The sequence below is a fragment of the Podarcis gaigeae genome (genome assembly GCF_964106915.1).
Source record: "Podarcis gaigeae genome assembly, chromosome: 1".
Taxonomy (NCBI): domain Eukaryota; kingdom Metazoa; phylum Chordata; class Lepidosauria; order Squamata; family Lacertidae; genus Podarcis; species Podarcis gaigeae.
This window is the reverse complement of record NC_139678.1, coordinates 81,335,765-81,355,564: the sequence shown is the minus strand read 5'-3', so window position 1 is coordinate 81,355,564 and position 19,800 is coordinate 81,335,765. Positions and strand designations below refer to the sequence as shown.

The 19,800-nt window shown below is 41.9% G+C and overlaps 1 protein-coding gene across 1 annotated transcript; it reads left to right on the top strand.

Moving 5' to 3' along the window:
- The first annotated feature begins 1,978 nt into the window (after positions 1–1,978).
- On the top strand, positions 1,979–19,379 carry LOC310825920 (membrane-spanning 4-domains subfamily A member 15-like). The gene is made up of 7 exons (XM_083700101.1): positions 1,979–2,166; positions 5,101–5,273; positions 5,505–5,624; positions 12,800–12,856; positions 13,511–13,663; positions 16,017–16,136; positions 16,547–19,379. The coding sequence occupies exons 2-7, from the start codon at positions 5,103–5,105 to the stop codon at positions 16,553–16,555; spliced, it is 630 nt and encodes a 209-aa protein (XP_083556227.1). The 5' UTR covers positions 1,979–2,166; positions 5,101–5,102; the 3' UTR covers positions 16,556–19,379.
- The last annotated feature ends 421 nt before the right edge of the window (positions 19,380–19,800 follow it).

Genomic DNA, 19,800 nt, shown 5'->3' with positions numbered 1-19,800 from the left:
AGCCCAACCCACTGCAATGCAGGAATCTTTTGCCAAACATGTGGCTTGAACCCACAACCCTTAAATTAAGAGTCTCATGCTCTACCCCCTAAGCTGTAAACATATATCTTATTTTGTCCTCTTCTTTGGTGATCTTTAAGTGACCGTCCTATCTGCCACTTGAGCCCTTAAGTAGCATTGAATCAAGAAACGGAAGGGACCTTTTATCATATGTGGTGGGAATGTAGAGAAATTTTAAAAAATTGGGAAACGATATATAATGAATTGAAGAAAATGTTTAAAATGACATTTGTAAAAAAAACACCCAGAAGGATTTCTGTTAGGGATTGTAGGACAAGACCTGCCATGGAAAACAAAGAATTTATTCATGTATGCTACAACAGCGGCAAGAGTCTTGATAGCACAAGGATGGAAGAATGAGGAAACCCCGACAAAGGAACAATGGCAAGAGAAACAGATGAGCTATGCAGAATTGGCTAAACTGATATACAAACTGCGAGATAAGGACAACTATGACTTTAAAGAAGAATGGGAACTTTTCACAAATTACTTAAAAAGACAACAAAATGAACTGCACTCCTTGGCAGGCTTTGAATAAACATACACAAATTTATTGATTGATAATATGGTAGATAGACAATATAAGGATCTTTACAATTCTATAATATGCAGAGAATAATGTGTTGAGAAATCAGAGAGAGGAGCTGAAGGAAGTCTCGGGGGGAGAGAGGGTATATTGGGGAGGGGGGAAAGGGGGAAATAATGAATATGATATGTTTTTGATATTTTGTTATGTTGAAATTGCAAATAAAAACTTTAATTTAAAAAAGTAGCATTGAATCATTCACCATTTTTGCTCTGCTTTCTCTCCCCCCACTCTTCATTTTTTCCCTCCTCTAAATTTCTAGGAAATCTCTTTCCTTTTTCCATGGTTTGAGCAATTACCACATGACATGAGGCAATCCCTTCAAGTTCTTCATCGCACCATACATTTAAAGTGCCACGATACCACTCCTATTCCCCTCAGAGAACCACAATTCCAAGTTCCTGGTGAACAGGGATTGACTGTAAAACCACTCTGGAAGCCGGGGGCACACGCCTATGACATAAAGTTGCCTCTGAGTATATTAGGATGACAGGTGCCTGAAGTCTCATGGGCTCTGTGGCTGCATGCACACGATACATTGAAAGCACATGACTTTCCCCAAAATAATTTGGGGAACTGTAGTTGAACTAGGAGTTGTAACTGTGAGAGGTAAACCACCGTTCCCAGGATACTTTGCATGGGGATCAGATGCTTTAAATATACATTGTGTACACAGTGTGCCCAGCCACCCTTTAAGCAAAGTAAAAGAAAGAAAGAAAGAAAGAAAGAAAGAAAGAAAGAAAGAAAGAAAGAAAGAAAGAAAGAAAGAATTTTAAAGGGAGGGATTAGACAAGAAATCCAGAACCCTGTTCCAAAGACTCTAGGCCACATCCTAACAATCCCCAGGGCTGCAGCCTTATGAATTATATCAATTTTTGTAAACAATTTTGTTCTTGAATAACAGCTCCGAGTGAGTGAACCAAATGCCTCTAGTTCAACTCTCCAGCCTATTTCTGAACTCCTAAGGGAAGCCCCTCTCAGCCTCAGCAACCACGCAGCTCATCTGCAACTTGAGGATAATACTTAGCCGACCTTGCAGCGCTGCTGCTGCAACAATGACTTCGTGCAACAATGCACGAAAAGCATTTTGAACGCCCAAAAAACAACATTTGCGCACCTTTATCGATGCTAATAATGTTGCCTATCGGTAAGGTTGCGTCCCTCTCTTTTTCCTCACTCTATCCCTCTCCAAGCCCCCAATTTTGACAAAGCTATAATTGTAACGGTTCTGGCGAGTAGGCAAGAATGTGTTTACTGCACAAGAAGAACTCTGGGAGCAGAAAGGCAGTTCACGAACGCCAACTATCAGCTCCATTCTGCCCCCTGCTGGATCCTGGCCATTCGTTTCCAGGCGAAAGCTAAGCTCTAGGAGGATCCCTCGCGACCATTTGCACGGGAGACACCAAGAGAGAAGCAGAGGCGGTAAACATTATCCAGACACGGATCCTGGCGCCTTCCAAAAGGGCGAGACCAACCTTCGCAAACCCCGCATTTTGCAGGCGAGCACGACTTCATCGCAGGTGACCTTGTCCTCCTGTTTGCATCCCCTGCTCCAACACTAGCGTGCTTTTTGGGGGGTTGGGGGAGGAAAGAGTGGCAGGTAGGGGGTAAATCTGCAGCTTAGTGGAAACCCCAAGGCAGGGGGGAGTGTGTGCATCAGATACAGTTGAGGAAACGTCCCCCGCCCTAAAAAGAAGAAAGAGAATTTGACAGCTCGTGAGAGAATCAATTCCCGTCTTTGATCATCGTTGCCCTTTTTTAAAAAAAAATAGACTGCTCCACATTTGCTTCCGAAGCAGCCAAAGTGGTTGCGGCAGCTTAAAGACTAGTAACAAATGTATTCTGGCAGAAGCTTTCGTGGGCTAGAGTCCATTCATCGGATTCGTGAAGTGTTCTCCGTAGTACATGGGGGAAGAGCATAACAGTGAGGTCACAGGGAAATGCAAGACTGGCAGTCCAAACAGAGATAGGTACGTAGTTAACCGTGGCCATTCACAAAACAGTTGTTGATGCATTATCTCGACATGGACAAACTAATGAATCACAGGCCGTTGTTTTAATGGAAAAAACCAATATTAAACAGCACTAAACCTCTTAATGACCTGTTGCCTCCCTCTGCAATTCCTTTGTTCAAAGATGGACACTTTAAAATCAGTTACAAAGTAGTTGAAATGCCCACCCCCAGTTTTTAGATAATTGCTGTTACTGATGTCAGAATTGTGTGTTCTTTTGCCTAGAGACTGATTTGTTTGTCTTATTTAGAATGCAGAAGGGTATTTGCTTCTGGGCTGATTCTCTGCTTGCTTTTGTCCAGTTTCGTAACAGTCCCCTTGTCAAATCACCCTCCTTTTATGCCATGTCTTAATCACCTCATATAATTTGGAGCACGGGTCTTGGACAGGTGGGTTGTTGTCATAACCCATTTCTGGGTTGCACCCCAGTCTGAGGAGGTCTGCGCCAGAGAGATCAATGCCTTTTTAAAAATGTTGTTTAAAACACAGAGGAAGAAGGAGAGAGTAGAAGAGCGACCCAAGAGTGTCAGCATTTTGTACCAGAATTTTAGCTTTGCGCATTTAGGCTGTGTACGCATTACCAGCTTAAAACACAAGTACATCCTTCTTTAGTTTCCCACCCACCCCATCCCCCCGCCCAATTCTGATCTATACAGGTTTGAGGGGAAATGCATCAAAATGTAAATTTTAAAAAGGGCAAGATAGGTGTGGACTTTGGTTAATATTGTGTGCCTATCACTTCCCAAATCAGCAGGGGTGGTATATACTGGGTGCAGTGTGCACACAGTCTTAAAGTTCTCTGTAGACCTGCACATTTTGCTTTCATCGCCATAAGTGAAAGGGTAACAGACTTTTTAAAACAAGTGAAAGCTGAATATTCAGGCTATATTCAGTCGGAATATCCAACAGGAATATCCAACAGGTGTGCGCTTCTGACCCCCACCCCCACCCTGGCCACTCTTGCTTGGGTGCCCTGACCTCGGGGAGAGAGTCAGGGAGTGTGACCCTGTTGTTCCCACCACATTTCTCAGCTGCCTTTTGATACCATAGCTGCAATATTGGTGTTGCATACATATCACTGAAGGCAGCTGATGCGCAAATGTTTCATGCATGCGCATTACTGTGGAAATTGCCCTTACGAAGAAGGCTTTTGTGGCAGCAACAATGGCAGGAAGAAATATATAAACTGGTCCCCTTAAGATGTCACAGGGGTCTGCTTGGTAAATCAGCATTATTTCTTTAATGCCACCCATGCAATTGCTAACGTGTGCGCATTGCTCCTCTATCGGCTAGAGCTAGGCCCTTGGTGTGATGCTGCTGCTCTTCTTCTCTTTCCTAACTTGTTGTTCTTTTACAATATGTTACCATCCCCTCTGGAACCAAGGGTGTTCCTGTTAGGACTGCAACATTAGAACAAATTGAGCAATCCCATGTAGAATATGAGGCAATAGGGAGGAATTAGCTATCATGAGAGTTTTTGACCACAGTGACGAGCCCTTCGTGGTTTTTGGTGAAACCAGAGAATGTTCTTGGGGTTAGCAGGGTGAGAGAGCACCAGTCATCCCTTGCCAGAGAAGGGGCTTCCAAGTATATTGGCAGGAGGTCTTCCTTTGAAGGATGTCCTTTCATGGACAACAGTTTCCAAAGCTGGCAAGTGAGAGTAAAACTGGAGTCTATTCAGCCTCTGTTAAAATGCTGAGCAGGCCCCAAAGAGGGAACTGCTCTTGCTGCTACAGGTGAGAATGGAGGCCTCTTAGGTTTTTAGCATATTTTGGAGAGGAGATGACATAAGAAACTCGTCACAATTCTTGTATATTAAATGATGCTCTCCAGAGTGACCGCAGTGGAGCCATATAGCTCAGGGCTGCCAACCAGCAGCCTTAATCGGTTTGAGAGTTTGCAGGTATTACTGAACAGTGCTGGGAAGATAACACCTCCTTTTAGGTAAAGAGACGCCATCCACTTGTGAGTGCTACCAGTGCGTCCTGCGACAAAATGTTGCAGTGCAGAGTGCTCCTAGTCAAGGTGCCAGCCGCACCCTTTTTCAGGATGCTGCATTCTGTCACACCCGCCGACAGCCAGGTAACATTCTGTGTCCACTGTGTCTGCTTAGTTCTCTTTTGGCTGGTCACTTTGGGGGCATGGGGGAGCAAGGGGTCCTTATTAGAGTTTTTTGTGCTTCTGCAAACCTCGAGGTTCCCTTAAGCCTACCGCTTTTGTGTGAATGGTACCATCTAGGCCACATAAGTATAGGAACTTGGAGGATGAGTTGCCTAATATGTATGGAACATAGCTCCCACTGCAGACTGGTGGTGCCAGCAGAGAAGGGGCGTGGCGCCGTTCTGTATAGAGCATACATGTGCATGTCATGACCAGCCTCTGGTTCCGCCTTGTTCTGCTCATCCCCTGCTTACTAAGTCCATTATCCTCTCTTTTGTCCAGAAATGTCCACCACTGTGACAGAATGCGGAAACGTGAGGATCATCTCAAAAGTCATTCAACCAGGCCAGCAGGAAGCAGGCACAGCAAATACGTCAGGAACTACTGTCACTGTATCACATGGTGCATCAGCCTATAGCAAAAACACCAAGAATATGCTTCCCAAGGCCCTTGGGGTAAGGCCCTATAGGCTTGTCAAACTAGGCCCAAATCCTGGAGGTACCCAATGTTCTGTCTCTATAAGGTAGCTTTCTATGTTCCTGATAGTGATGAGGGAGGTGATCAGAAACAGAACAATTTGTAGGCAACACTAACATGTGGAGAAGGAGAGTGGTGGTGAAGCTGGCAAGGGTTATAGCACTTGTCCACAATTACTGATCCACAATAACATTGTTCTTCCCCTCCAGACTGTGCAGATCGTCGTGGGGGCTATAGAGATATGTTTTGGAGTTGCCCTGACAGTAGCACAAGAAGATTCAAAGACCCTGACTGTGAAGAGTGGGCTCTACTTCTGGTTCGGGATCTTGGTAAGCAGACTTTGGCTGAGAGGCTTGGAGGCTCTTTCACCTACCAAAGCTTCTGGGGAAGCCTCTCTAATTTTAGACACAGAGGCCTAGAGACACAAAGAGACTGAATCCTAAACCAAGGTAACCATTTCCCTTTGGGGAATCCATGTTGGTGTGTTGTAGCAAAAACAACAATGAATCGTGCAGCACCTTAAAAGGCTAACAGAAATATTATGGCAGAAGCTTTTCTGGGTTACAATCCACAAATGCTTCTGCCATAATAAATTGTTGGTCCTTGAGGCGCACCAAGACATGAGGTACTCATCACCCCTGCCTGTGGCCTTATCGTCTTCCAAAGCAACTACTCTAAGCATTCCCAACTTAAGAATGGAAAGTGAAATACTGGTGGACAACAAAAGAGGTTTAAAGACGCTCTCAAGGCAAATCTTTAAAAATGTAGTATAAGCACAGATAACTGGGAAACACAGGCCTGCAAGCACTCCAATCGGAAAACAGCCTTTACCAAAGGTGTCGTGGACTTTGAAGAAGCATGAAAAGGGCTAAGAGGGGCACTTCCGGAGGCGGCGCGAACGGTAATGGCTGCCCTTTCCTAACCGGGAGAGGGAAGCTCCGCTGGAAAAGGGTCGTCCGCTACGGCGAAGCGGAGACCCATTTTGGAAAACCGCAGGCAGCGGAAGCCTGCGGTCTCGGGACCCGGCGGGCGCCAGGAGCAACCCCCGAAACATTGAGGGAACCCCGTAAGGGGCTCCGGATCGCAGAGGGGGCAGCGGCGCTGTGGGTCTGTGCGCATTCAGCGGAGCGAAGCCGCGCTGCTGTTGCCGGTGAGCGCCGACCTTTCTTCCTGCAACATAAGATTCTAAAACGCAACAACCCGTGAGTAACTGAGGACTTTACTAAATTTTGGGACTAAAAATACTGAAAACAAGCTGAAAGCGGAGTGACGAGGAAAAGGAAGTCCGTCTTCCGCAGCCATTGACTTTTAAAGCAAAGAGCAGGAGGAGTGGAGGCACAGAGAGAACTTTTGACAGCTCAGATTGAGCACCCGCAGAAATTACTTTCAACCCCCTTAAAGACTGTAAGCAACTGATTTTTGGACTTTTATCAGGACTTATATATCCTCTTCTTTGTGGATTACAACTTTACTTAAGAAGCCCAGGTGTCAGAACTGCCTGAGCAGTAGAACTGTCAGACTGCAAATTTGGATACATTGTATTTAAACTTTGAGACAGTCTGAGGGAGTTCAGAATGGTTACGTTCTTGCACTATGGAACTCCAGTAAGCACAACTTGAAATATTGTGGCAAACTTAAAACCAACTCTGCTAAAACTACTTTTGTGAAGATCCCTAAGTATTGGTTCAGATTTTGTATGATTGGAATGGACTCTTCTTCTTAGGACATTTTATGCTCCCCCTAGAGGATTGAGGATTTATAACAAAAACATTGTTTTACTTTCTATTTCCCGGCCCTCTGTTTGACTGCTACCACCTGGGCCGTAGCTTTCTCATGGGAACAACTCAGCTTGACCTTGACTGCTAGATAACTTTGGAATGAGTGGCGCAAAAAGAAAGGGATTAAGAACTAGACAAACAACTCTGACAACCTTAACTGCAGCCTCACAAACACGCAGATCATCTGTGCCTACTCTGCCCTCGGAGGAAAAAGCTACCTCCCTGTCACAGGCAGGGGAGGGAGAAACTGAGGAATTACAACTAGAAGAGATGGCCTCAGGAGGATCTGGTTCTGTATTAGAGAGAATTCTTGAGAAATTGGAGTCTTTGGACAGGAAAGTTGACCAACAAACTGCGAAAATTGACCTTAATACAGAAACTTTAAACAAATTATCTGGGCAAGTTGCACAGAATGCACAAGCAATCGGACAACTGAAGGAGGCTGCAGGTGAAAATCAGAAACTGGCCGAAGAGACCAGCCAAAGAGTGGGAGAGTTGGAAAAAGAAGTAAGGCCGCTCAGCAAGCAGGTTGGGGAACACCAGACCTACCTTTCTATGTTGGAACTTCGGAACAGGGAGACTAACTTAAGGATAAGATCGATACCAGAAGTGGAAGAAGGCAATCTAGCTGAGTTTTTGACCAAAGAATTCTCCAAGTTCTGGGGTCTAGAGGAGGAAGACTTTAAAATTGTGTCAGCCTTCAGACTTGGAAGACTCATAAAGAGAGAGAAGCCCAGAGACTGTTTGATTACGTTGAGATCAAAGGAGGAAAGGGACAAGATTTTGGGCCTGCACTACGGAAGATCCCTGAACATTTCGGACAAAAGAATTGAGATTTTTAAGGACATTCCTAAACAGCTGTTGGACCTCAGATCTGAATATTTGGACTTAGTAAAACTGCTGAGAAGCAACTCAATCATCTTTAGGTGGGACTTTCCCCAAGGATTATCCTTTACCTTTAGAGGGAAGAAGATTAAAATTAGAACTTTGGAAGATAGGGATAAGTTTTTGACTGCCTACGGAGAGGACCTTCATAAAGGACTTGAACTACCCTCAGGGCCTGAACCACCACAGGTACCTGTACCACAGAACCCTGAAGACTCACAGAACAAAACACCATCCCAAGGAAATTAAACAGATCCATCCAGGATGTCTCTGCAACTTTTAAGCTGGAACATAAATGGCTGTAACAGCCCGGAAAAAAGGAAGAAAATCTTTCACATATTAAAAAAGGAGCAACTAGACATTACTTGTCTACAAGAAACACATGTGACTAGGCTCCACAGAAAAATATTGGTAAATAAAAGGTTAGGCCAAGAATTTATATCTTCGGATTCAGTTAAGAAGAGAGGAGTGGTGATATATGCAAAGGAGAGCCTCTCACCAAAATTTCTATTTAAAGATGAACATGGAAGAATTTTGGCAATTGAAATACAGCACCAAGGAGAGAAAATTTTGATATTAGGAATCTACGCTCCAAATGAAGGGAAATCAGAATTTTACAAGAAGTTGCATGAGATTATGCTGGACTATCTGGACTATGATAACATCATCATGATGGGAGATATGAATGGGATCGTTTCAACGAACATGGATAGGTCACAAAGCCAAAAGGTTACTAAAGATGGCAGACTACCAAAGACCTTTTTCGAAATGACAGACAACATGGACTGGATTGATATATGGAGGACAAAGAACCCCTTGGGGAAAGAAGGAACATTTTTCTCTGAAGCCCAACTGACTTGGACAAGAATTGACCAAATATGGATTTCTAGAGGTCTGGCTCCTAAGGTTAGGAAAGTGGAAATCTGCCCAAAGACCTGCTCCGATCATAACGCGTTGAAAATGGACATGACACTATTACCAACCGGCTCCTTTAGATGGAAGATGAATGACAACTTGTTTAGAGATCAGGAGATTATTAAGAAGGCCAAAAAAACAATAAAGGACTACTTTGAGATAAATTTGAACACTGCAGTGGAAAAAAGAACAATCTGGGACGCAAGCAAAGCTGTGATGAGAGGGTTCTTGATACAACAGAACGCCATAAAGAAAAGACTACAAAATGAGAAAAAGGATAAGATTTTGGGGAAAATTAAAGAGTTAGAGAAGAAACTAAGAGTAAACCCGAAGTCACAGCCGATCTTGAGAGAAATTAAACTTCATCAGGCACAATATTCCAAACTGATAAATCAGGAAATAGAATGGAAGATTAAATTAATGAAACAAAAAACATTTGAATCGGCTAACAAATGTGGGAAACTGCTGGCTTGGCAGTTGAAGAAGAGACAAAAGTTGAACATAGTAACAAATTTGGAAATAGAAGGAAGATATATTCAGAACCCGGTGGAAATTAGAAAATGTTTCCAGAAATATTTTAAGAAATTATACACTCAAGGGCCACAAAATGAGGAAGAGATTGCAAAATTTTTGGAGAAAAATGGACTTAAAAAACTATCACAAGAAAATAGATCACTCCTGAATAGTAAAATAACACGATTAGAGATAGAACATGCCATTCAGAATATGAAGCTGGGCAAGTCTCCAGGGCCAGATGGCTTGACCTCCAAGTACTATAAGACATTAAGTGACTATTTGATTCAACCACTGATGGAGGTCAGCAATGAAATTATGGAGGGAAAGAAGGCGCCTGAATCGTGGAAGGAAGCTTTCATCACATTGATACCAAAATCAGAAACTGAAAAGACACAACTTAAGAACTACCGTCCCATTTCCCTTTTAAATGTGGATTATAAAATATTTGCTGACGTTTTGGCAGGAAGACTCAAAAGAGTTTTAAATGAGATAATTCATAAAGACCAGGCAGGCTTTCTCCCAGGAAGACACTTGTTTGCTAATACAAGGAACATTATTGACATTTTGGAACTTTTGCAAACAAATATTAACACTAAAGCAGTTTTAATTTTTATAGACGCGGAGAAGGCCTTCGATAACATCTCTTGGAAATTTATGAAGGGGAATTTAAAAGAAATGGGAGTGGGGCGGGGTTTTGAAAATGGGATTGATGCGATTTACTCAGAACAAAAGGCAAAACTGATAGTTAACAATGTGGTTACAGAAGAGTTTAAGATTGAAAAAGGGACACGACAAGGCTGCCCGATTTCCCCCTTGCTGTTTATTTCTGTCCTGGAGGTGCTCTTGAACTTGATTAGAGGGGACCGGTTGGTGCAAGGGATTCAGATCGGAGCGAAACAATATAAACTTAAAGCTTTTGCAGATGACCTTGTTTTGACATTGCAAGAGCCAGAATCTAGCACAAAAAGAGTGTTACAATTGATTCAGGACTTTGGTCGGGTAGCGGGCTTCAAACTAAATAAACAGAAAACTAAGGTGTTGGGAAAAAACTTGACAGATGCAGAGTCAGAACGGTTTCAGAGAGAAACAGAACTAACTGTGGTTAAAAAAGTAAAGTACCTAGGGGTAAACATAACAGCAAAAAATCTGAGTCTATTTAAGGACAATTATGAAAAATGTTGGTCTGAAATTAAGAGAGACTTGGACAGTTGGTCAAAATTGAAACTTTCTTTGCTAGGCCGAATTGCTGCTATTAAGATGAATGTATTGCCTAAGATGTTGTTTTTGTTTCAAACATTGCAAATTGTGGACAAGACGGAGTGTTTCAGGAAGTGGCAGAGAGATATTTCTAAATTTGTCTGGCAGGGCAAAAAGCCCAGAATTAAGTTTAAGATATTAACTGATGCGAAAGAAAGAGGGGGCTTTGCCCTGCCAGACTTAAGGTTGTACTATGAAGCCGCAGCTTTCTGCTGGCTAAAAGACTGGCTACTTCTAGAGGACACTGATGTTTTAGATCTGGAAGGTTTTAACAATGCATTTGGTTGGCATGCATACTTATGGTATGATAAAGTTAAGATCAATAAGGCCTTTAAGAATCATATTGTCAGGAAAGCAGTGTTTAATGTCTGGACAAAATACAAAGACCTATTGGAAAATAAAACTCCAAGATGGCTATCACCTCTGGAGGCCAAGGCCCGAAAAAGACCCAATATGGAGGCCAAATGGCCGAAATATTGGGAAATAATAGAGAAAGAGGGTAATAATTGGAAATTGCAGAGTTTGGAAAAAATGAAAGACAAAGTGCGAGACTGGTTACACTACGCTCAGATCCAAGAAATTTTTAAAAACGATAAAAAGTTAGGATTCCAGGTGGAGAAATCGAAGTTGGAAACAGAATTGTTAGAACCTAAGACCAAAGTACTCTCAAGAATGTATAACTTGCTGTTGAAATGGAATACACAAGATGAAATGGTTAAGTCGGCCATGATAAAGTGGGCACAGGATATTGGGCATAATATTATGTTTGAGGATTGGGAAAGGTTGTGGACCACGGGGATGAACTTCACGGCATGTAATGCTCTGAAGGAAAATGTAATGAAAATGATATATAGGTGGTACATGACCCCAGTTAAACTTGCCAAAATATGCCATGTGCCAGACAATAAATGTTGGAAATGTAAGGAAAATGAAGGAACATTCTTTCACCTCTGGTGGACTTGTCCCAGGGTGAAGGTCTTCTGGGAAATGATATATAATGAGCTGAAAAAGGTATTTAAGTATACCTTCCTTAAGAAACCAGAGGCCTTCCTCTTGGGCATTGTCGGCCAGATGGTGCCAAAGAAGGATCGAACATTCTTTTTGTACGCAACAGCAGCAGCAAGGATACTTATCGCTAAGAAGTGGAAAACTCAAGATCTACCCACGCTGGAAGAATGGCAGATGCAGCTGATGGACTATATGCAACTGGCTGAGATGACTGGCAGAATTCGAGACCTGGGAGAAGAGAGGGTTGAAGAAGATTGGAGGAAATTTAAGACTTATTTACAAAAATATTGTGATTTGGTGGAAAGTTAAGTAGGATGTTTGATCATAAATAATTGGCCACCACAAAATTGGATTGGAATGGGATGTAAAGCGAGATTAAGAGAAATAAATTTGCAGAGGACTATATTTAAATAAGCGGTTATAAAATTTGCAAACTAGATGATAAATTGCATGGAAAAAAATTTATGATGATGAAAATGGCAGCGGGAGATGTGAGGAAGTCCAAAGAAGTTATGAAACTCTGTTGAGATAAAAGTAAGGTTGTTTATTGTCTTTGTACTCTATTCTGTAAAAACCCCTAATAAAAATTTTATTAAAAAAAAAAAGAAAAGGGCTAAGAGGAAGGCATGTTTGGCAAGCCCTCACTGTGATCAAATCCCACCCAGAAACCTATGTCCCCACTGTGGAAGGACATGTGGATCCAGAACTGGCCTCCACACGGACTCACTGTTAAGACTGTTTTCATGGAAAACAATCTTACTCAGCCACGAGTGATCACCAAAGAAGAAAACTCAACACTCCTGCCTGTGGTCTGCCCAAGTGTTTGTTCTGCTGCAAATCTATTTGGGGAGATGCCATTCTGTCTAATAGGTACTTGCATCTTCTTCACAAATGACAATGTTTGTTTAGTACTCAAGCTTAGGACTCTTTACAGAGGTAGCTTTTGAGTTGGTTCACATGTTACTAACCTCAGTTGGTAATGTAAAAAAGCCTCTGGTTGGCGTGAGCTTAGGAGGTGGTGGGGTTAGAGAAGGTTTTGGCCTTTCTGACCAATGCAACCTGACTTGAGAGTCTCTGTGTTCTAGTTTCTGTATGGAATGAGACTCAGCCTGATGCTTGTTCTTGGTTTTTCCTTCCCTTTGTAGCTCCTGATCTCTGGGTCATTGTTGGTAGAAATGGAGAAAAGAGATCTTCAATGGCTGGTAAATATTCTCCCGAGTATCTTTTTCGAAAAATTGACATGATAAAGGTGTGTCTAAAGCTGTTGCCAATACGTCTTCAGGGTTGTTTGCTGGGCAAACAGATCCTTGGTTTGTTCTGGCCAAGGCCTTAAGAAGACAAAGTTCAAATAAATATAATGTAATGGAGGCAAGGTGAAGTTGCTGAGAGGTGGTCAGGTTATTTTCGTAGGATATGTGAGTCAGTTTAACAATTCTCTAATACAATCATAATGTCTACGTTGTTGTGAGAAAGTCCAAATTTGGGACATTCACTGCAATGTATCACAGGCAATCTGCCTAGCACAGGGGTGAGGAAAATGTAGTCCTCCAACTGTTCTTGGACTACAAGTCCCAACATCCCTGACCATTGGCCATTTGGGCTGGGGCTGATGGGAATAACAACATCTGGAGGGCCACAGCTTCTCCATCTGTGGCCTTAAAAAAAACTTGTGAATCTTGGCAATCAGGAAAGCCAACTTCTAGAGCACAGGGATCGCTCAGGAATGCATATGTAGGGCTCCAAAGAAATCTAGGCTGTAAATTATGAAACCAACTATAGGTGATTACTTTTCAGAGACATGGAAGTGATGTAATAGAGCAACTCTTGATTTATTTTATTTCAATGTACTGATATAGGTGAAAGCTAGTTCTGCTGCCAACTTGCTAGTTTGTGTTGCTGCATTGGTTGCTGTAATCCTTCATAGTACTGAGATTGCACAAACCCATCAACAAGGAGATTTGTGTGACGATTCTGATATGCGTTATGGTTATTGCTTCAGTTCTGTTAAGGTAAGTTTTCCCCCATCTCTTCATGTGCATGTAGTAGCAGTCCATAATTTTCTAAAAGTCATCTGATTCAGCAAATGCTTCAGGCATCTAGAGACTCTTCAGAACTGTTTTGTGCCTAAATGAAATAATTCTGCCTTACCATTGACTTATAGGAAACTGAAAATGGCTAATTCACAAGTGAGAGGCTCTACTAACCCTCACAAGACTTTGTCAGTGACCAACAAGGAGCATAAAGACATCCTGTCTCTGTCATTCAAGAGTAGGGATAATGTGATATCCCCTTTCCCTCTGATGTCTAGAAATGTATGTGAGGTACTTTTGTGAAAGAGAAAAATAAGAAGGGGGGGAGAGAGAGAGAAAGAGAGAGAGATCCTAGATTGGGAATCTGTGGTGCATTTAAGACAAAATAAAGGAAGGGCTTGAATCGTGCTAAAAACTCCCAGTGGATCAAAATTTATTTTGTATAAAATTTATTTTTTGGTGTAATATTTTAGCACAGTATGGAGACATATTGCACCTGTCTGTGGATTAGATGCAAAGAACAGCTGGCTCAATCACCTTTTCAACTTCAAACAAACAAAATTAAAGAAGTGTCCAAATGAGGCAATGAAATAATAATAATAATAATAATAATAATAATAATAATAATAATAATAATTTATTTATACCCCAGCCACTCTGGGCAGCTCCCAACAGATTAAAAACAGAATGAAACATCAAACATTAAAAACTTTCCTAAACAGGGCTGCCTTCAGATGTCTTCTAAAAGTCAGATAGTTGTTTATTTCCTTGACATCTGATGGGAAGGTGTTACCCATGGCGGACATCACTTCTGAGAAGGCCCTCTGCCTAGTTCCTTGTAACCTTACTTCTCACAGTGAGGGAACCGCCAGAAGGCCCTCGGCGCTGGACTTCAGTGTCCAGGCTGAACAATGAGGGTGGAGATGCTCCTTCAGGTATACTGGGCCGAGGTTAGTGGCAAGCTTGGAAAGAATAGTGGTGGTGTTTTATTGAGCTACTTAGTATGGGGTTGGCCTTGAAGAAATGTCACTTGGTGAAAAATGATGCAGCCACACTTCTAATTGGGACTTGCTGTATCAAGTGTATCATTTCAGCTGCATTGTTACCAAGTCAAGGTGGTGCTAACCTGGGTCCAGGATGCCTGAAGGATTACTTCATCCCACAGCTGCCTGCCCATGTACACTCAAGTCTGCCCCTGAGGTTCATGTCCTTCCTGCCTTTCAGAGCCTTTCCAGTTATAGCATTGCTGCTTTGGGGTGACCTTTCAAAAGGGGGCTGCCTTGGCCTGAACTGTGCCTGTCTTTCAACTGGAGATCAAAATCTGATGTTTTGAATGAGCTGTCAGGCTAGAATGGTGTTAACTGGATATGCTTTGGTTTTGATGTAGTTGTGCCATTTTCTTGATGCAAATATATAGATTAAGTTATTTTGCATTGTCTTAACATACTACATCTCTTTGGGTCCTGGCGGATCAAAAGCATGGAGTATCAGTACTGAAAATAAATAAAAGCGAGCTTGTTACCGTTCCAGTAGGCACAGAAATAGGAAACATTCTCAAAGGGAAAATGCACTAGCCTACACAAAATGTAGTTGAGGGAAATAATTGATTGATGCCTGGTGGTTATAGTTCCTTAATTATATGTGTGTACAGGTCTCTTGCTATAAAAAAAAGACATAATGTACATGGTTCTTTGGATTTGAAGGTTTATTCCTCCCATGTTTTCCTGCCAAGGGTCCAGTTATTAAATCCTGCTTATGTGATTGGACCCCAAGTATCTGTTTTTTCTGGAGTAAGGGTAGAAGATGGGCGGGGGGAGCTCCTTTGCAATCTTCCTAATTCTCAGGAATGAAGTTAAGGTTATTTAGGGATATTTCTAAATTATCCCTTCCAACAAGGTCTAGAACAAACATTTAATGGAAAGTAATGGAAAACAGTGTGCACATGACACTAAACGCAATCCATTATCTATCCTGTCCTTTCTTATGATGCACTTTGTATGCACTTTTCACCTCAAACCAGCTTCAGTTGATTAAAAGGACAACCTGGCTGTGTTTTAAACTAGTCATGTGTACACAGCCTAAGTCAACCTTTCAACCGTTAGGCTTCAGCATGGAGACCCTCTTCCGATTTGTTCACCTCACTGTCCCTGGAGGATTTTGTGTATCTTCTTCAGATCTTTCAAATCGGTGTTACTGAAAGAGACCTCACAGGACTTAGCTGCTTTGGAAGGTTAACTCTTGCACTTCCAAGCAATTGGGTTTTGATTGTGCTTTCAGTTCTAGAGCTGTATAAATAGCAACCCGTGCAACTGTTTCTTGCCTTTTCCCACAGACGCTGATATATGGTCTGAACGCGGTGTTTATCATCTTTTCGGTTCTTGAACTGTGCATAGCTGTCGCTGCCCTGGTAGTTGGATCCAGATCTGCACAACAACAACTCTATCGGCAGATGGTGAGGGTGAATCCCTGCCTTTTTCTGTCACAGGTTTGCTGTGGCTGGGAAAAACCCACCCCTAAATCAACACTGTTCCTCACTCAGCTATGTGGAAAGAAAATCATAAGCTTGGTAGTAGCCGCAAATTTCAAATGTGTTCTCTCCTTCCTCCCTGACATGGCTTTGAGTTATGCCCTTTTCCCATCAAATATTGAACAGAATCTGATCTCAATGTAATAATTTCAATTTTTTGTGATCCTCACTTTCCCTCTTTGCAGGGATTTCAGTGGTACCTGGCTCTCCCCTGAAAGGGCTGACTCCTACATTTCTCTTAGAATAATGGAAGGAGGCAAAAGTTGTGTCTGGGTAGAGGATGGGTAAAGCTTGCAGAGAACAATTACCAACTTTGCTCTTCTTGTTTTTTCCAGGCATCGTGATAAGGCTTCTCTTGGCACTTCTTGGCACACCATTTGCAGCAATTATAGAGGTCTCTCTTGCTTAGAGCTACGCAGCTGTGAACTTCTTGCAGATACTTCACCTTTTCCAAGATGGACTGCAGGAATCCTGCTAATCTCTTGCCTGGCTTTCTTTAGAAAGAGAAAACAAACTATAAACTTGCCTGTGACCCTCCTCTATGGGTCCTGCCACATAAGCTAAAAGAAGGTTTTCCAAATCCAAGACTTCTCTTCACTTTTGTGCATTATCAAGAAAGGGAAATCTCTGTACCTTTTAAAAAGTTTCCAATTTAGGCCTTTCCTGTGTGTTCCTGGAAGACAACAGTCTGATCTCTAAATTCTCCTGGGTTTGGTGAGGAGAGCCCAAACAGATTGTCTGCGCTTACTCCAACATGAAATTTAGCTTTGTGGTAATGAAATGGACACTGTGGTGATGATGAGACTCATATAAGCACACACTATATTGGAAGGGAAAGTGCTGTGAATTTTTTGAGAAAATATCTAGCTCTTTGAGCTGGTTAGAAAACTGCTTGTGGAGCTTCCTGCAGGGAAAACTGATGTGGGTTTTTATTGAATGCACAATACATATTCTTCCACAGGAACAGTTCACAGCAAATCAAGCATTCTCGCACTGGAAAACATTTCATCAGCATCTCAGCCTGTCTGCAACCAGAGAAGAAAGATAGATTAAGTCTTCGCCCACATACCAAACGCTATATCCCTTTCATTCTTCAGGTTGCCCTGGTACCCGAATGCAGCAATCTTGTACACACCTGGGAGTACATCGCATTGAACCCAATTGACCTCTAAGTAGACATGCATACAATTGCACTGTAATGCTGCAATCTTATGGACGCTTAATCTCGGAATAAATACCAGTGAAGAATGTGACTTCTTTCTGAGTGTATAGAATCAGGGGCAGTTAAGGGAAGAAGAACACAATGTTCTCTTTTACCTCTCCAGAGCACAATCAGGCTTTCCGATGGGCTTCTGAACCACAGCATGCAAATGGCTCAGTCCCTGGCATCTCCAGACAGAAACTACTGTCTGAAACCTTGAAAATCTGCTCTCAGTCACTTTAGACAATAATGAGCTAGAAAGGTCAACATTCTGACTGATATGAAAAAGCTTCCAATCCTCCTACATGTTGATTCCCTTGGTTCCCATAGCGATGTTTCTTAGACAGCTGAAAATCTGCCTGAGAAAATTCACTAGAGGTAAGATTATGATAGCTCACCTCTACTGTAACTGGGAGGCAGTTACTTCATGAAAGTACTCAATAGATTATGAAGGAGATGCTGTTAAAAAAAAGTTATGCAGAAACCTCATCTGGAGGCTTAAAGGTTGATATTTGAAAGAGAGAGAGATCTGCTTAAATTTGTTTACTTTTGTTACAGTATAAAAAGGGATGGGATCAAAGAGTAGTAAGATGCACTGATGATTTGCTGCATTTGTAACAACTGAGATGTTGACCAAAGTGCAATAGATAGGACAGTGTGACAGATTCCGTATTCATAGCATGCAAATATGTTTGTCAAAGCTTGTCCACATTGTGATATCATACAGTATTATTTCCAGAGGGAGAAAAAAATGTTTAAATCTTTGTGGGGCAGTTTGAGCAATCAGCAGAATGAAGTCAAAAGGGCTGTTTCTGGGAGACAAGGTTGAATAGTTCTTCCTAAGGTGCTAGTTTTGTAGCTGCAAGGAATTGTTCAGCTTGGGGAGCATTCGAGAATGCCAGTGCTATCACCACTCTACATCCTAAAAGCATACCTACCAGGTAGGGAACGCGTAGCGCTGTGGTCTAAATCACTGAGCCCCTTCGGGTTGCTGATTGGAAGGTTGGCGGTTCAAATCCCCGCGACAGGGTGAGCTCTTGTTGCTCTGTCCCAGCTCCTGCCAACCAAGCAGTTCAAAAGCACACCAGTGCAAGTAGATAAATAGGTACTGCTGTGACGGTAATGTATACGGCGTTGCCATGCGCTCTGACTTCCGTCATGGCAGCAGTTTAGACGTGCTGGCCACATGACCTGGAAAGCTGTCTATAAACAAACGCTGGCTTCCTTCGCCTGAAAGCGAGATTAGCGCCACACCATATAGTCACCTTTGACTGGACTTAGGGGTCCTTTACCTTTTTTTACCTACCAGGATAGGCTTTATAACTTAATTTCTCAGTGAATTCACTGTTCTGGGTGTAGGCAGGCCATCCTCTCAGACATATTATTGTTATAGAAAAAAGAGCCCAGAGTCCATATAATGACTGTGCACACTTTAGGAGATATCATCATCATTATTATTATTTATTGGATTTATATACTGCCCTATACCTGGAGATCTCAGGGCAGTTCACAGAACAAAATGAAAAACCACAAAATATATGATCAAAATAAAAACAGCCCATGCGTTAGTTTTTCTATTGTTATCATTTTTTATAGCAGTGAAACTGAAGAGCAAGCACTTGTTTTAACAGAAAATACCAATAAAAGAGAGCCTTTCAATTTATAACCAAGTATATAAAGATGAATTGTTGCATCCATTTAAAGTATGTATGGAAATAAGCTGCTATCCTAAACTACTGCACATATATTTTTTTGGAGAAATATATTGCTGGCGTTGTGTGTTTATCAGAATCTTTTTGTGCCTAGTCCAAATCAACTTTCTAGTTTTTATATAGTATCTCAGGTCTGATTATTGAATGGAATGTTGTTATACATCACCTGCCATGTGCCTTCTTCATTCAGACTAAAATATCTTTGTCATTTGGTGTGTGAAGTGGTTTGTTAATAAATTTCAATGCTTCCCTGTGGTTTGTTCTTTTATGGATGCTCGTGTGCAGGTTCTGCTACTTCTGTGGTGTTCAGATCTATAAATGAAATGTTTATGATTAAAATTAGTGCTTCTGAGAGCTACAGTGAAAACATTACAGTCTCCACTCCTTTTTATGCTAAAGTAAAAGAACTTGTAGATTGCGGCCAAATTTCCTTTTAATAAATAAATCAGAACAGTCCCTTTAAGACAGTTTGCATACAAGGGTTATCTAGTCCAACCCCTGCAATGCACTGGCGGGTGTGTGTCATCAATAGTCATCAAGGGCTATTTTATTTTTAAAATCTTTTTTTTAATTTATTTTATTCATTTTTCGATCATTTCAATGCGCTGCAAGAAGGTGAACTTCCAACCCTTTTGAGTTCCATGTATTTCCGATGCTGTTGTGAAGAATCACACCA

Coding starts and splice junctions, on each gene's coding strand:
- LOC310825920 (XM_083700101.1), top strand. CDS start 5,103: ATGTCCACCACTGTGACAGAATGCGGAAACGTGAGGATCATCTCAAAA. Junction 5,625..12,799: donor ACTTCTGGTTCGGGATCTTG/GTAAGCAGACTT, acceptor TTCCCTTTGTAG/CTCCTGATCTCTGGGTCATT. Junction 12,857..13,510: donor AAAGAGATCTTCAATGGCTG/GTAAATATTCTC, acceptor GTACTGATATAG/GTGAAAGCTAGTTCTGCTGC.